The sequence below is a fragment of the Hippichthys cyanospilos genome, chromosome 16 (assembly GCF_059441005.1).
Source record: "Hippichthys cyanospilos isolate Australia breed blue-spotted pipefish chromosome 16, RoL_Hcya_1.0, whole genome shotgun sequence".
NCBI classification, from domain to species: domain Eukaryota; kingdom Metazoa; phylum Chordata; class Actinopteri; order Syngnathiformes; family Syngnathidae; genus Hippichthys; species Hippichthys cyanospilos.
In genome coordinates this window covers 16,244,905-16,261,268 of record NC_142384.1, presented here as the reverse complement: position 1 = coordinate 16,261,268, position 16,364 = coordinate 16,244,905, and the positions used below count along the sequence as shown (strand labels likewise).

General features: G+C 43.3%; 1 protein-coding gene across 8 annotated transcripts in view; it reads right to left on the bottom strand.

The window, feature by feature from the left end:
* Nucleotides 1–16,364, bottom strand: part of nfixb (nuclear factor I/Xb) — a 133,655-nt gene that overhangs the window by 7,770 nt on the left and 109,521 nt on the right. For 6 of the 8 annotated variants that reach the window (XM_088436028.1, XM_088436027.1, XM_088436030.1 and 3 more), the window contains 6 exons: nucleotides 15,917–16,047; nucleotides 13,949–14,023; nucleotides 9,983–10,111; nucleotides 5,787–5,962; nucleotides 4,039–4,186; nucleotides 2,119–2,210 (listed from right to left, as the gene is read on the bottom strand). In XM_088436028.1, coding sequence (XP_088292154.1) covers nucleotides 2,119–2,210; nucleotides 4,039–4,186; nucleotides 5,787–5,962; nucleotides 9,983–10,111; nucleotides 13,949–14,023; nucleotides 15,917–16,047 — 751 coding nt within the window. The remainder of the gene's footprint in view (nucleotides 1–2,118; nucleotides 2,211–4,038; nucleotides 4,187–5,786; nucleotides 5,963–9,982; nucleotides 10,112–13,948; nucleotides 14,024–15,916; nucleotides 16,048–16,364) is intronic. The other 2 variants (XM_088436031.1, XM_088436029.1) reach the window with 2 other exon arrangements.

Genomic DNA, 16,364 nt, shown 5'->3' with positions numbered 1-16,364 from the left:
CAAAATAATAATCACGATTATTTTGGTCAATATTGAAATCACGATTCAACACATTATCTATTTATTGCACTTTTTTTTAAACAAGCGATATATAAAAAGGACTTCAAAATTTACAAGTAATAATAATAAATTACAATAAATAAAGTAAATAATAATGAAAACAAATTTACAAGACGTGGCAAACCAATGAAAAAAAATAAGCCTACTTAAAACCAAGCACATTATTTAGTTTTAAGCTAATTTTAATCAATTAGCAGTCAAAATGTCATTTTCGGTCATTTCAAAACAAATAACAAATTTTGACAGCTAGCACCGTATATATTAAGGATCAGGTGAGAAACTCAAAGCCATAGCAGTAAATATCATAATCGCGATTAAAATTCGATTAACGCCCTAGCGCAAATTCAATGTTTTGTTTTTAACATGAAGCAGGGCTGTGTTGCCTTTAAGTCTGATTCGACAAAATGTTTATTGTTTCGAATAATGCAAAGAAACAAGTTTCAATGTTGTTCAAAAATGATGACTGTGTATTTGGATGGATGATTATTGTTTTATTTGCGTGTAAAGAAAAGTTTTACCGCTTAAAGTAGTTCCGTTTTTCCGTTTCCGGGATGCATGACGACCCCCCCCCCCCCACCCACGAAGGGGAGACCCCATGATGGATCAAACTCAGCCTGGACAGTGGATCTGGTCCTGCTCAGCGCTGTATTTTTTACTATTACTGTTGAGCTTTTACTGTTTTAATAACTAAAAAAAGCGGTATCATTGATGACGGATTTTTATTTCCATCTGCCTGACTGTTTTGGTGGTTGAGAGACCCCATCGCAAATTCTAGATCAACTTTAGTCACAAAGTCCATGTATTACCCTACTTTTCCATCAACTATCCGACTCGCCGCTAGATAGCGCCTGAAACCCAGGAATACGCATATAAACCATTTTTAATTTTGTTTTTTTCAATGAAGCATACGCATAGAGAAACATGAGATTCATCTTTGCAGGAGCAAGAAGGCTCTTGTGTCCTCGTGTGGTTTTGAGGACACTAACCCAAATGATGGAAAAAAAGGGATACAACTTCAAATGATCTGCTTGTGCTTAGATGAGATTTAAAAAAAAAATCTTAAAAGCCTAACGGGGTCACAGAGAGATAGCGAATCAAAGATCTGGTAAAAGCAACAGAACATAAGAAGGAAGAGAAGCAAAGACAATGAGAAGAAAAGTGGAGGAAGGACCGGACAGTAAAGATGAGTGAAAGTACGGCGGAGAAACGAGGGAGGGACCAACAGAGCGCTTTCAGATGGTTTCCATGTGTTTGGGAGCATAGCTGAGCTGGCTCCAGGCAGGTGTGGTTCTATACTAATGAGAAAAGTACTGCTGGTAATGTGGGAAGCTTATGACCAGTAGTGGAACGAAAAACATGACGTTGGTAAAAGAAAAGGTTTTTGTTTTCTCACAGAGAGAAATATATGAGAGGTAGGTAGCCACCAGAGGTGGGTAAATTGTATTTTTTTGCTGTTTCGAAATTCACGAGTATTGATATAATGACATTGATATAAGTGTAACACGACAACAATGTTGCTTTAACCCTAACCTCACCTAACACCATCATGTTGATTAAATGCAGGTGGGACCAGAGTGCAGTTAGCAATCCTGTCCACTCGATGGCATTAGCATGCTATACATGACACTGATAAGTTAGATGTCTCTTCTCATTTATGACTGCTTGGTCAACTTTTCTAGATGGTTAGGCTTTCAAAACCTTTCATTCAAATGTGTCTAAAGTTCATCTGTCACATACACTACAATTAAAACAAAGTCATGCTGAGGTGGAATTTACTAAAACACGTATTTGATTAGGGAATTAAAAAAAAAAACTTCTATCTTGCATTTCCGGGCCAATTCAAAGTCAATTTGAGCGTTCCCGTCATTCATCGTCGGCAAAACGGCGCGGACGAAGCGCCCACTTCTGGTAAAAAAAAAATACTACGATTCGAGGTAGCAAGAGAGCGGGATGATACAGATGCTGATGTGAAATCTGGAATAGTTTGCGACAAGCGGAAGCGTAAAAGAAACAGAAAAGTCGAAGAATTTTACTCAAACTCGATATGTCGAGTCCCACCTGTGTCTGCTGCGGGATGTTCAGAAAGTTGTTGTCCCGTGATCCGATGCCGACAAACCTGTTGGGAGCTGTGGCGCCTGGCGTGGAGTATGCTATCGAAACACAAGAGAATAAAAATCAGTAAGACTAAACGGAGACAGATGTTGAATAATGGCTAAGATACGACATTGCCAAAACCATCCAGCATCACCTCCTTATATTACTTTAATAAAAAAATGTTGATATAGAAGCGCAAATACCGCATGACAACAAAATGCCGTTTTTCTTCCGTGTCTGCAATGAAAGTGGCAAGTTTTGTGTTTATTGTGTCTATTAGCAAAAATGTTTCAAGGTTCAAATTCAGCTTCTGAAAGGGATACTTATTTAACGATTTTCAGAAATAAAAATGTTGTATTTTCACTATAAGTAAATAGCATAATTGAGCGAGCGTCATACAAGTTGGGTATGATTGATTTCCATTGCTTACTTAGAATTACATGTAATAAATATACTGTACGTGTTGTATGTATGAAAACACTGCCCTCCAGTGGTCACAGTTATCACTACAGTCTCAATTGACTTACGATTAGATAAGCACTTGTCAAGGGTGTAAAATACCCAATATAATACAAAAAAGTATTTGACGAGAAAGTTATTTATTATACTCACTATTTTAAAAAAGACTAGTCTTCGATGTTCACCAGAATTAAGCGGCACCGGCAATTTCTGAGAAGGTTGCAGACCTTAGGAGGGACGTTTCCATAGTTTAATAAGTCCCACCGGTGTCAAAATACGTTAAATATCAATTCGAACTGAGTTTGGAGTAAATTAATTCATGATAGTTCAGTTTATCCGTTTTACAAACGTGGATGCAGTTTCGAGGTGGGAGCAATGCGATTGCGCAAGACCCAGAAGCTCAAGGTTTGAGCACCTGTCCAGTGTTTTTCGTCTGTCCATTGTGGTCCAAGTGGTCAGGAGCTTTAAGAGTGCGCTTAACTATCAGTAACGGGATGAGGTTTCGTTGGTGAAGACAATAGTTTGAGTTTGGTGAAGATCTTGGAGGCTTATCGGTCGTTCCTCACCAAGTACATGTATTTTCTTTGCTGTAATTTTAGTGGCCGGACTTCAATTAAACGAGTGTGAATTTAGGGCCGTTGGGGTACGCTTGGGAATCCAGGTTTTTGAGAAGTCACACCTTCAGTTCAACGACTAAAGCGAATACATGGACAGAACAAAGAGAGAGACAGAAGGAGAAGTCGGAGTTTAAGCGTCATTAAATGGCATGGAGACATTTTTACCGCGAATTGGGATAACATACAAAGGACAAAGGACTCTCAGACACTGACTGTGGTAAACACAAATACTACATTTGAAATACTACTAAATCCAAAGGTGCTCCATCCAGTGCCCCTCCAGTTGCAGGCGAGGAAGAAATCCACGCCGACTGGAATCGCTCGTTAAATTCCAGATACGCTCACAAAATCTTCTACCCGCCTACAACAACTATTATATCACAGCGGCTCGCTTTTCACGAATTCTCGTCACACTCGTTACGCTAAACCTGTGCGTGCAGAATTGCTTTGGAATTCAGGTTTCTCCTTGTTGCCGAGGAGTCAAGAAGGCAACCACCCGCATTCGGGCACGACAAGTGAAGCCACTCAAACTGATGGGACCCGGTACTGAACTCAGATGCACACCGCAAAGGCCGCTGGGACAGTTTCGGTTTTGTCTTCAACGTTTGGGCACTTTTAATCTCTCCCTAGTTCCCGCTTCCAAGGGTAAAGGGATGCGAGTCGTCGGTTAGACATGAACAACGGTGGGAGAAGAACATCGGGGCTGGGGGTGGGGTGGTTCCCTAAAGGGGAAGGGGGGGGGCAGTTTACGTCAATTTTTTTTTAACTTTAATTTGGTTTTCGAAATGGTCTTTGTGGGGTCACTTACACGGAGATGCGGGCGATGAGAGTCCGCCGTCAGGGGGCGTGCTGTTGGGTTTAGAGTCGGGCATAGGAAGGGGCACTGGGCGGGCCACTGGGGGAGGTGGAGGCAGCAAGAAGGAGCCTGGCATTTTGCTCTGGCCGCTCCCGTTTGGCTGCAGACAACACAAATAGGGTCAGGTGGGCGACATGCGACAATCCGCAAACAAGGGATGGAAAAAAAAAAAAAAAAACAACAACGGATGCAGCTCGGGATGCCAGGTCCAAAAAAAAATATATATCCATGACCGTGGGGGTAGTGGCGGGCGATGGTGGAAGAAGGGAGAGGAAGGTGGTGGATAACAACAACCAAAGGGATGACGTATGGGGACGGCATCTTTTATGGAGGTGTGAAAAATAAAAGTCACCACAGGGTTTGATCGGAGCGGGAGCCGGAGCTGGACGTGAGAGGCTCCGCCAGGGGTGGTCCATGGTGGGTGGAGGAGGTGTGGAAGAGGTAAGTGACGGCCATTCACCCAGAAGATGGCGAGAAATCAAAACCATGAGAGGATACTCCCACACAAGCACGGCACCATCAACGATACCCGCGCCAAAGAACCAAAGTCCAACTAAAAAGGCGACCACATCGAGTGATGGAAACAGAAATACAACACGGGACCGATACGGTATGCTCAGCTGATGTGTCTCGTGAGTGACGTTCTGTGTGCTGATGGCTGTGATGTTTGCGTGGGTGGGTGGAGCCAAAGAAAAAACAATTCCATTGGGAGCATCGGGAAATACGACGATTTGATTCATAACCGCAGAAACAAGGCACGCTTTGGTGTTTTTTTTTTTTTTTGGTATAAATCTATATCTATCTACATATACATATATATACATATATATATATATATATATATATATATATATATATATATATATATATATATATATATATATATATATATGGTTAAACCAGTTTCAGAACCTTATTCAATCAAGTTCCCCTGTGATTTAGGAAAAAAATAAATACAAATATAAAAAATAAAAAATAAAAAGCTAAATACTTTTGGATGAGGGAAAAATTGATGGATTTACAAAATTCCAGCAAAATGAATATGACTAATATTTGATTCAAAACCTCATAAACAAGGTACACTTTGGTGTTTTTTTCTATTCCTTTTTTTTAAAGTTTTATGACTATTCAAGTGTGAGAAATAATATATCTATATATATATATATATATATATATATATATATATATATATATATATATATATATATATATATATATTTATATATATATTTACACTATATTACTCTCTCAATATATATCTCTATATGAAAAAACATAATTGTTCCACTTTATTTTTATTGTAATTATTCAGTTATTCATTGGTTAAACCAGTGATTCTGATCCTTTTTTTAATTAAGCACCGCCTGTAACTAAAAAAAAACAAACATAAAAAACAAAGACGCTGGATTTATGAAACTTTGGTACTACACAATTTAGCAATGAGTTCTTTCACCTCGCCGTTAATTTGCTCTTAATTTGAAAAGAAAACCATTCTCTGCCGGTCACAGCATTGAACGCATTACATTCAATTTCCTCATACCCTGTTCAAATCTGACCTAGCGCCTTCAGGTGGCGCCGTTTGAGTTAACCATCCGAATCACGTGATTAACATCCATTGGCCGTTCGACTATTTCTTTTCAATGAAGACACCACTTGGGGCGTGCGAGGCATTTAGCGGTCCTTCCTAAATGGCACCTTACCTGTCCGCCGGCCTGCCCCGGGCCATCGGCGCAGACAAACTGCACAAACTCCTTCAACGGATCCTGTCCAGGGTGGTGGTGGTAGCGGATGGTCGGGTGGGTGAAGTAGGGGCTCGACTGCTGGATGATGGAAGGAGATGGGAAGTGCAGGGCCGAGGCAGAAGCGCGAGGACTCCCTGCGGACGGAGATGTTTACGTTACGTGGCTTGTTGCGTGCAGGGGGGGGGGGGGGGGGGGGGAACCGAACCAGGGACGAGTTGCGACCGTTCTTATGGAGCGGAGTGATAAATGGTGCGAATGATGCGGACGCGATGATCACATCACAACAGGAATCATTAAAGTTTAAGTGCAAATCTAAAATGCAAATGTTGTTTTCTCATGAAAAGCCGTTTTAGGTTAATAGCTATGGGCAATGCTCGTAAAGTTATACGATCACTCCAGTCAATCCATAAAGCTTTACAGAGGACAGCTTTCGCTCTGTAACCCCCCCCATCCCCCACAATGCTTCCTGATGTGGACACAGGCAAAAAAACAAAAAAACAATATTTTTAGTCAGCGACATTCAGTCGTACATAGTTCACACAAGCACAGAACCTTCACACATAAATATCGGACCAGGTAGAGCTTGTAAATCCTTGCGTACCGTCTTAAATTAGAAGTTCTTAATCCCTGCACCTCCATGAACTGTTTTGAGAGTGTGATTCATTGAGACCCTAAAGCGATATTTGTTCTGACTCATTTTGGAATGATACAAGTCATTTTTCAAACAGCATTCCAAATAGGCTGTTTAGCAGCGACAAAATTACACATAGGCTATAGCTATGGCAGCAAATTCAATATCTGTCATTATGGTATTGATGAGTAGATTAGAGTATTGGTGTGAGATAGGGCTGCAAAATTCATTCATTTTAATCGCGATCACAATATTGGCTGCCACGATTAATTAAGATGATCCTCGGCGATACTGACATTTAAAAAGCCGTTTAGAGTACATGTCAAATCAAGTACTTTGTCATCCTACCACCAGGGGACAACGTTTCACACATATTTGCGTGACAAAAGCCTCCGCATTCCTCACGCAAATATATTATTTACCGGCATGAAATAGCCCTGAGTTTCCCACATGATTCCTATTATGTACAGTGCTAGCTGCCAATTGAGACCCATTTTAAAAAATCCGTAAAAAATCGTAATGTGCTTGGTTCAAAGTATTCATTTTTTTCATTGGTTTGCACTCAGCAAGTAAGCTGGCTGCGTTGTCCTGTCTGCCATGTTTTTGCCATGCCTTGTGTGAATTTGTTGTGTTTATCATTCACGTTATTACTATAATTCAATATTGACGCCTTGTTTATATACTTCTTATTTAAAAAAAAAAGGCCAATACACAGACCAAATAATCATGATAAACCACCGTGACTTTAATTTTCGATTATATTTTCTCCATAATGGTGTAAGCGAAGGGCAGTTGCCCGGACACACAACCCCCCCTCTGTCAGACCTTACATCCATTCCTAAATCTACTTGATTTATATTAGAGGCCCACTCTTCCCTTAACTGTGCCAGTCTGACACCCACCCCATCCAAGCCCCCCAGCTGCCCACGCAAGGCTGCCAACACTCTTCGGTACTTACGTCTTATACATTGTGCGCGCGAGTGTACTTCATGAGAGTGCCAACCCGTCTGCATTACCCCCCAGAAAGGGGCCTATGTCTCTGAGCTCAGCAAGCGTGCACCCATGCCAGGCCGCCTGCAACCCATCGGTGCTGCCTCCCAGTTCCTATAGTCCCCCTGTTAATCCCATTAAGGACTGGGTGAAGGCCAAACTATCTGGGAGTATAGGTGGTGGGTTGGGAAAAAGCTTTACGGTTCTAGTGGAGATGATGAGAGGGTAGACTTTGGATCCGACGCTCTTCTGAAAGGGAATAAAGGGACCGGCGTGGTCAAAAGCAGCACCTCGCAGAAGAACAGCTCTAATGTGCTTCTCAATCCCACTTCAACGTCTCTTTAGATCCCTTTGCGGCGCGCACCATGAAAAACAACTACCTGACCACGCGCTCCAAACGATCGCCGCCAACAACGCTTCGGAGACGAAGAAACAAATCGCGTCTGAATAATACATGCTCGCGAACGGCGGTAAATTTGTGGATGCTGTGGAGATGCGGCCAGTCGACAGTTAACGGGCGGGCACATGTCTTCATACCGGCTTGATAGGCCTTTAATGCGCCCGGACCATGCAAAACGCTGACGGAAAATGATGTGAGAGAGCTTCTTCTTTGGCTGGATTCACATGTGCCGCGAAGACCCTCCTCCCCCAGCTTGAGCTGCGCAGCGGCGATAAAATTAGGAGAGCCGCGATTTATTGTCCGGACTCGTTTGGCTTTGTTTGATATCTGCTGTTATCGTGAGCGTCTCGCTTCGGCGTGGTGGAGCACCAGCTGCTTCGCAAAGCGTTTCGCTCCAAGTGCTAATCTTACGCTCTCGCCGGTCTGAATAAAACAGATGTGATCACTGGATCACTTGATCAATCCCAGTTTATGCAAATAAAGGCAAATTCGGATGAAAGGCGAGCGAGGATCCAGTAAGTGGGAAGAAACTAGATAAACAATCAAAGGGTGACACGATGGACAAGATAACCGTGGAGAGTCGAATATCAAGAAATTTCACCTATTACCATTTTTCCCCAAGGTAGGCTAAAACTCAGATAAACGGTAACTTATAGATTAGAGGGTTTTTTTTAGCATTAGAGGAAGATTGCATCCGTCAGCCACATAAGTTGAATTATGACGTATTTATGGTAATCACAGAAATGGGAGGAGCTAGACTAGAGGCAGTCGGTTGGCTGTTAACCAGTGAGAACAACATAAGCTAACACCAGCAGCTTATTAGCTGCAAACTACCGCATTCATTTCGATGAAAGAAGCGAGCAGACTGAACCAGCGTCCGAGTTCATCCTTGTTCACACACAGGAGCGTTCAAGAACAAAATGGTTCCTTTAACGGGTTAGAGACTCTGAGGTTGCCACAAGGTTTGGGCAAACAGGGTGACGAGGAGGTAGGGTTTTCATTTATTTCAACAGAACTCTGTGAACCCCCCCCCCAGTGCTCATCTGCGCACTCAAAGGCTCCCTCTCTCACTCGCTCGCCCACTCACTCACCTGCAAGCCACAGCCACATAGCCGTCAGCAGGCACCATACGCGCAACAACAATATAACTCAAAAATATAAATATGAGAACATTTGAAATGACAAATATGGCATTTATTCCATCTCAATGAAGTCCTATACACGGTAACATAGAAAATACCAAAATTTGACCCTTAAATTACCGCCGTGTCCTATACACAGGTGGATCCTATATATGGGGAAATAAGGTAGCTCCTAATAATGCACGGATGCGATCTAGCATCATCTAGATCGAAAAGCTGACTGAGAATAAGAATAATAAATCAGTTCATTAACCGTGTGTTTAAAAGGAAGTGATCCAAATGCGTTCAGGTTTTGTGTCGTAAATCCCGTCATATGATGATGTCATCTTTGATCGATCTACACGACGTATTTATTTCCCGGACGACGTTATTCATTTTTATGTTTGAGTTGAAAAGAAGACAATGCCTTACTATTCAAAATGACAGTTAAGGAAACTAAACAAAAATGAAGATGGTTTTGTGGTATGTTTGGAAAATTCTCATGGTAAAATTCTCAAAGGATTCAGGTCATAGATTAGCGCATCTGGAGAGTTCCTCGCAGAAGTGCTGATACAACAAACAAAAAAACGTATACGTGACAGATCAAATAGCAGAATCTGTTTACTGTCTTCAAAAAAACGTGGACACATCAGTTTATGGACTCAAATGTATGACAATCAGGCCAGACTGCAAAAGGAAGCTCAGGCACTTGATGGAGGCAAATCATTTGCCACCCCTCACCACCGACCAACAGAAAAGCCCAGAAAAGCACATGCCGAGATTCCACAGAGCCGCCACCGGTTTGAGCGAAACCCTACGACGTTAGAAGATCGAGAGGAGGAGGAGGCACGAGTTTTTCCGTTCCCAGCCGCTCTCGTTTCCCCGAAACAACGCTCCCGCGTTTGCTTTTGGGGGTAGGGCTCAAGTGATGGGAGTGGATAGGAGGATAAGGGGGGGGGTTGATGGGGGAGGAGGAGGGAGCGATTAGGGTCTGGAGCTGGGTTGGTCTCACCTGGTCTCACTCCCGCCAGCATTGGCAGCGGGTGGTGGGTGAACGCCATGCGGGGGGACCTCGTCTGGGAGGACAGGGCGCTGAAATCGAATTTCCCCGGCTTCTTAAGAGAACCAGGCGATGACAGTCCTGGTAAAAAAAGGGGATCAACAAAATGGCAGAACAGAGACGAGGTTTTAATGAAACATGGCTGCGTTGCTTACTTTGAGTCTATGAAAAAAAATCAAGTATTTCGAATCTGATTGCAAGAATCGGATGATTGCGATCGACTGAAATCAACGTTTCAATCATCGATTTAGGAAACAGAACTCGATGGGTCGTCTATACTCACTATCGCTTCGTATTTGCGTACAGTTGGCGTACCGTACCCTATGGCTCTCATTATTGGGCGTGGGCTGTGGGGGCGGGGTTTGGTGAGAGGCCATGTTTGAAGCAGTCAGAGTAAAAACAAAAAAAAGGAAGCGGCGCCGAGGGCGAGGAGCGTGATTGGGCGCAGAGAATCGGGAGAGCTGGGAAATGTAGTGGCGATCCGAATGGGAAATCCGCCGGAGCGCGCTTTGACGCCCAGCGCAAAGCCGACCGACCGATTAGAATCACACAAACACAGCCGACGTCATGTCTCATCCCGAACCTCTACGACCTCCTCGAAAAAACCTACCCGGATCAAACCGATGTACGGGAACACACTCCACACAAACAGCAGCTACGTTTAGCCCTTCTAACGAATGGGGCGGGAGTTGGGGCCGAGTCAGCCGGCGAGAGCGACGCGACGGCAGACATTTTTCAACTATTTTATGGTCTCCCTTCAAGACGGTATGGATAACGAAGCAGTTACACACACGCTGGGCAAGTCGCCACTAAAGGCTGGAACAAGATGGACGCAAGAAGGAGTTAACCGGGAAACCGATAGCGACGGCACGACCGGCACGCATGTACAAATATATACGAGTACCTCCCGACCCGTTTATAAACGTCAGCTGAGGTGAAAGACCTGGATGAAACAACCGTTATTTCGGTAAAAATGGACACGCTAATTACAGGCCCGGCTTACCAGCGGACCAGAAACATGGCCAAAAGTGTGAGAGCTACAGATATAAGTGGCCTGCCGCTGTGATCTAGGCCTGGTGTGGCCGGCGCTGAGGGAATTTATTTTGATATATGGTAATCCAGAAGGTGCAATTTAGAGTTTCAAGGTTTGAGGACCAAACCCAGAAGGCACATTTGACCTCTGCGGAGAACAGCGGTGTGGCCTTCGAGCTGAAATCAAGCTCTGGATACAACAATCCACAAAGTCAGACGCCAACAGGGAAGTCCGAGTATAGAATAGTCATTTTTTTTTCTCTCTACGGCATATTGTTTTCATGTTCGGTTTGGCTGTTCGAATTAACAGCTACTGATTCACACACTCGCAAGAAACTCTCGCAAACGATATTCATCGAACAGAAACGTTCGTCTGCTCAGTTCCACTCATGAATGACCTATTTGTTAAACGCATGAATAAAAAAAAAACAAGGGGGACTAAAGTTTGAGCCTGCGTGGAGTTTGCATACCCTCCCCGTGCCTGCGTGTATTGTTTTCTTCCCGCATTCCTCAAATCATGCATGGTAGGTATATTGGACATCACAAATTGGTCTGAGGTGTGTTTGGGGGTGTGAATGTTTGTTCATTTATGTGTGCCCTGCGATTGGCTGGCAATCGGTTTAGGGTGTACCCCGCCATCTGCCCAAAGACAGCTGGGACAGCCTCTGGCGTGCCCGGGAACCTTGTGAGGACACGCGGCTAAAACGAACGGCTGTATTGTTTATTTCATGAAACCCTGATTGGTATGATTAAAAATGTTGCGCAACTAGCTATGCCCCTGCAGTCAGCTCTATTTGACTTGTCCTAGATTTCTTTTGTCATCGTCAGCCATAAGTTTGTTGGGTTTTTTGTCAAATGTATTCATTTTATTTCATTAGCGTTAGCCGTGGTACGTTTGAATGAGATAAAAATGTTAGCAGGTAAACACTTAGCGATTCTTTGACGGTGATTGTTGAATTGTATCCATTTTCTAGAAAAATACGGAGTGGAAAAGAGTAAAGTCGTCTTATAAATTGCGTTATCGACGTGAATGGTCGACCTCGTCAAGGCTCTCTCGTGAAAGTTTGTAAAAAGAAGCGTTCTTCCGTGTTTTGCAGCATGGTTGTTTTGCAGTTTTGTGCAAATGGGCTAAACTGGTTTTAGTTCCTTGGGCCATGTCAAATTTGACACATTTCTGCGTAAAAAACCCCCAAAATAAACAGCGGTCTCACAGGTCCACTGCACAAGCAGACCGGTCACCACACCAACATCCGAACAAGCGTCACAGTACGAGTTCTTAGCACACATTCTACCGCAAGAATGCACATAAGTGCGAGCATAGCAGAAAGGTAGGACAAAAACAATAACTCGGATTTGCAAGAAGAAACAATGAGCCTGAGCAGAGTCCTTAATTAGGCGACGAGCTTACGCTTCATTAACTTGAGGCAAGGCATGGGAACCATGACAACAGACACACATCCGGACACAATTGTCAAAAGTCCACAAATACTTGGGAAATCCCCCCCCCCCCCCACCAAAGGTTAAGCAGCAGATTTTCCCACCACTGCAAAAGCAAGCAGGCGGCGAGAGAGAGTGAGAGAGAGAGAGAGAGAGAGAGAGAGAGAGAGAGAGCAGGGCAGCACGCAGCGAAAGTCATGATCAATCACATGATCACCTGCTAAGCTTCAGAGCTTTCCATTCAGGTTGAGAGTTACCTTCAGAGGAGGCAGGCAAGCGGGGGCCTTCCCCCCGCCCCCCCATCCTCCTGTCCTCCATCACTCTCAACACCATCACCACCACCACCACCACCACCAGAGCAGATGTCTGCTGTAACCCAGTAGCTCCCTCCACTGCAGACACATGGAGGCGCCATCTGGACTGGAACACAGCCCCTCTCCAGATTGGCCGGTGTGCATGTGTGAATGTATGTCACAGAGAGAGAGCCAGTGTGATCAAATCAGGCTTTTGCACGGGCGTGCATGCGCCTTTTGGAAACGTGCGCCTCGGCGGAACTGCGTCGGGGTGACAGAAGGCATCTTGCGCATTGATGACACACCTGGGTGCCTTTAGTCCTATTTGTTTGGCTAATGTGCCGTCGTTGGGAGGCGGGTCTTGCCGCAGGTGGGATGCCCTTGGACGGCTCTGTTTAGACAATCCAGAGAAAGGGAGTCCCCAACGCTATAATTCAACAGTTGCTCACGCGCTACTTTCTAACAACAGCCAAAGCACGGAGCTACATCTCCTTCACTACTTTATCTTGGAAAAAAAGCAAGAAGGGCTATGAGTTTTGCACATGATGCAACGTAGCGTGTTTAAATCGGTAGCGTGCTTAAGTCTCTGGCCGCCAATGTGTTTCTTTAAGCTTTTATATATATATGCCTTATATTTATTTATTTATATATATATTTATTTATTATGGATTTAGCTTTAGCCTGTGTGCCACCCCTTAAGAAAACTGCGTGGTTTGCTGCTGTTGTTTTTCTGGCCAAAGACTTTTACATGCTACGGTAGAACCACTGATGATAAAATTAACACAGTCAGGTTTGTTTTGACTCGAACGGACAGTAAATGTGAATGGATTTAGTGTACCGGGGTTTTTCTTATCCCCCAGATGCCACTCAGACAGACAGGCGGTGAATGCTATGGAGATACTGGGCGACCAAAAAGCTTTGGCGAATCCATGGAGGACAACAGCAGACATCTGGCAGAAACATTACCCCACCCAGCGGCAGCATAGCCAGAAAACAAGACACACAAGTGATGAAGATAGGAAACGAGTTCACAGATAAAGTACGTACGTCATAAGAGTGAAGTGAGAAGGATGCAAGATGATGTAGGTGTGAGCCAAAGTAGAGCATTTACATGAAGAGTACATGTACACAGTAAAATGTTTAATATTGCTCTAACCATGGTAAGGAAACTGCACTCCATCGCTCTCATGCTTAATCTTCCTCTCCTGCACACTGGCCAAATGGTGCTGCACTGAAAGGCCAAACAGGGGAGAAGGGAAGAGTTAACAATGGAAGAAAGGAGCGAAATTAGACAGAGAAGAAAACAGAATGGAAAGAATGAGGGAGGGGAAGAGAGGTGCTGGTTAAATAATGGACAACGGGGGTATTACGTTATGGGGTGCAGCAAGTGTCTGTCGGTTAAATAGTTTCATCGCTATCGCGGCGCTTTTAACTCTTTCTGTGCCATGGGTGAGAATTCTCATCTTTTACAACAGTAACAACAATGATAAATAATAAAATTCTCGTCAAATACGTTTTTTTATGGAGGGTAGCTCACACCCTTGACTAATGCTGACCTAATACAAGCCAATTGAGCACTGCAGGGATAACTGTGACCATTGGATGGCAGTGTTTCCACATGTATCACATAGATATTACCTCCATGCAACTCAAACTAAGGAATGGAAGTCATTCTTTCAGATGATACCAATTATATTTACATAGACATAGCACACGATATTGTTTTTTTTTGTATTGATATAAGTTTTACGTTTGCATCGACGGCAGCTACAAAGGTAAACGTGGCAAATGAATGCCAAAACATTTAGTTCTGGAACATTATCTAAACAGCGCTGGATAACAGGTCATGCAACATCGTGGATAAATTTACGCATCAACTTTGCCGAAGGCACTTTCTTCGAAGTGTCACATGAACAGTTTGTTGGCAGCAGTTCTTATACCATGCAAATAATAAAAGAGAGAAACAAAACAGTAAAACAAAACTAAATAAAAAGTGGTACACACCCTATTTCTGGTGAATAATTGTTGAATTTGTCTAAAATCCAGAACAGTGTATTTTTCAAGTAGAATTTAGTTGTATTTTACCTTTAAGTACAACATATTTGTATTTAACCTTAATAGCAAACAATTATTGAGGAACATTTTATGAAACAATGCATGTGCTGTACCTGCAATTGAATCATTGAAGTACAATTTCCTTCTCTACTGCATATATAAGAGGATGTCAATATTTAAACTATGCACAATGTCACAAACATGAACATTATGCATGGTTGTTACCGTAATTTACAATACTATGATATGTAATGTATAGAAATAAATACATCGCCTTGTTTTTTACTGTATTAAAGGTGGGATGCACATATATAGTACACATGGCAGAAACCACCGATGCGAAACGTTGCGTGCTTCACTTCGTACCCTACCTCACTTTCACCGATAACAACAACTGAGCCTGAGCTGAACATTTTTTTTTCTTGAAAAGCTCCAAGATGTTCTGTGACTTGGATATAGAGTAAAATTTACCCCTTAGCTAGCCATTAAAAGTTTCTACATGTAATTATGCGATAGCATACTGGCACAAACAGGACTTTGATCGTTGTCAGCGTGGGAACGACATAGTGATAAAAATAATCAAAATGATGTAAGGGGACATATGATGAAGTACAAGTATAAACGACGCATACAATGATATGCATTGTTTACATTTGTACTTCATCACATGTCAAAGGGGTGGATGATGGAAGAGATGAATTGTTTTTGGTCCACTTCAAGTCGATTTATTTATTTTTCTTAAATATGAGGATTTATTTCATCAAATGGCGCTTTCCTTTACAGAAACCCGCAGTTTTTGCACCAAGTCCCCATAGAAACGGCTTCAAATTTGGAGCATTTATAGCATATTAAAAATCCAAGCAGGGTGATATCAAAATAAACGCCTTATAGTGGAAAATACGGTAATTGAGAGTCTCCCTTTTTGTTGCGGGGCTTGGCCCGTAGGCCGCGCAAATTCCTCGGTTCCTAATTCAAATATTGTAACTGTTACTGACTTGAAAAGGACCTCAGAAGAGACGTGCCAAAAGTGCAAAGGATCAAGTCAGGGCCAAGGCTGAGGATGGATTACCTGCATCAACATCATTGGGCCAACCGCTGGACTGCGAACTGCTGCCGGCTGCCGGCGAGCGGCCCGAGTAGAAAACGTCATCCACCGGGCTCTCCATCTCACTGTCGTCAATGGACTTGCGCTTGTTGGAGCTGAGAAGCAAGATGGAGAACTTTGTTTGTGGAAAAGCGATATTTGCCCCGCGGCGTAAATGACCTATATTCGAGTTCGACTTTGTATCACGTTTCATGCCGCGGAGGACCGTAAGTAACGCGAGAGCGGATTTTGACTTAACGTGCCGTATCACCTTTCACCCTACCACGAGAAACCAAACACACCACGTTACGTGACGCCGGGATACGTTCTGCATGCGATTGCACATTCTTATAGACTCGGACATCTGCGAACAATAAAATACAAGGGGCAGAAAGCGTACAAGCGCTTCAAATTGTGTGTGTGACAGCTTGCA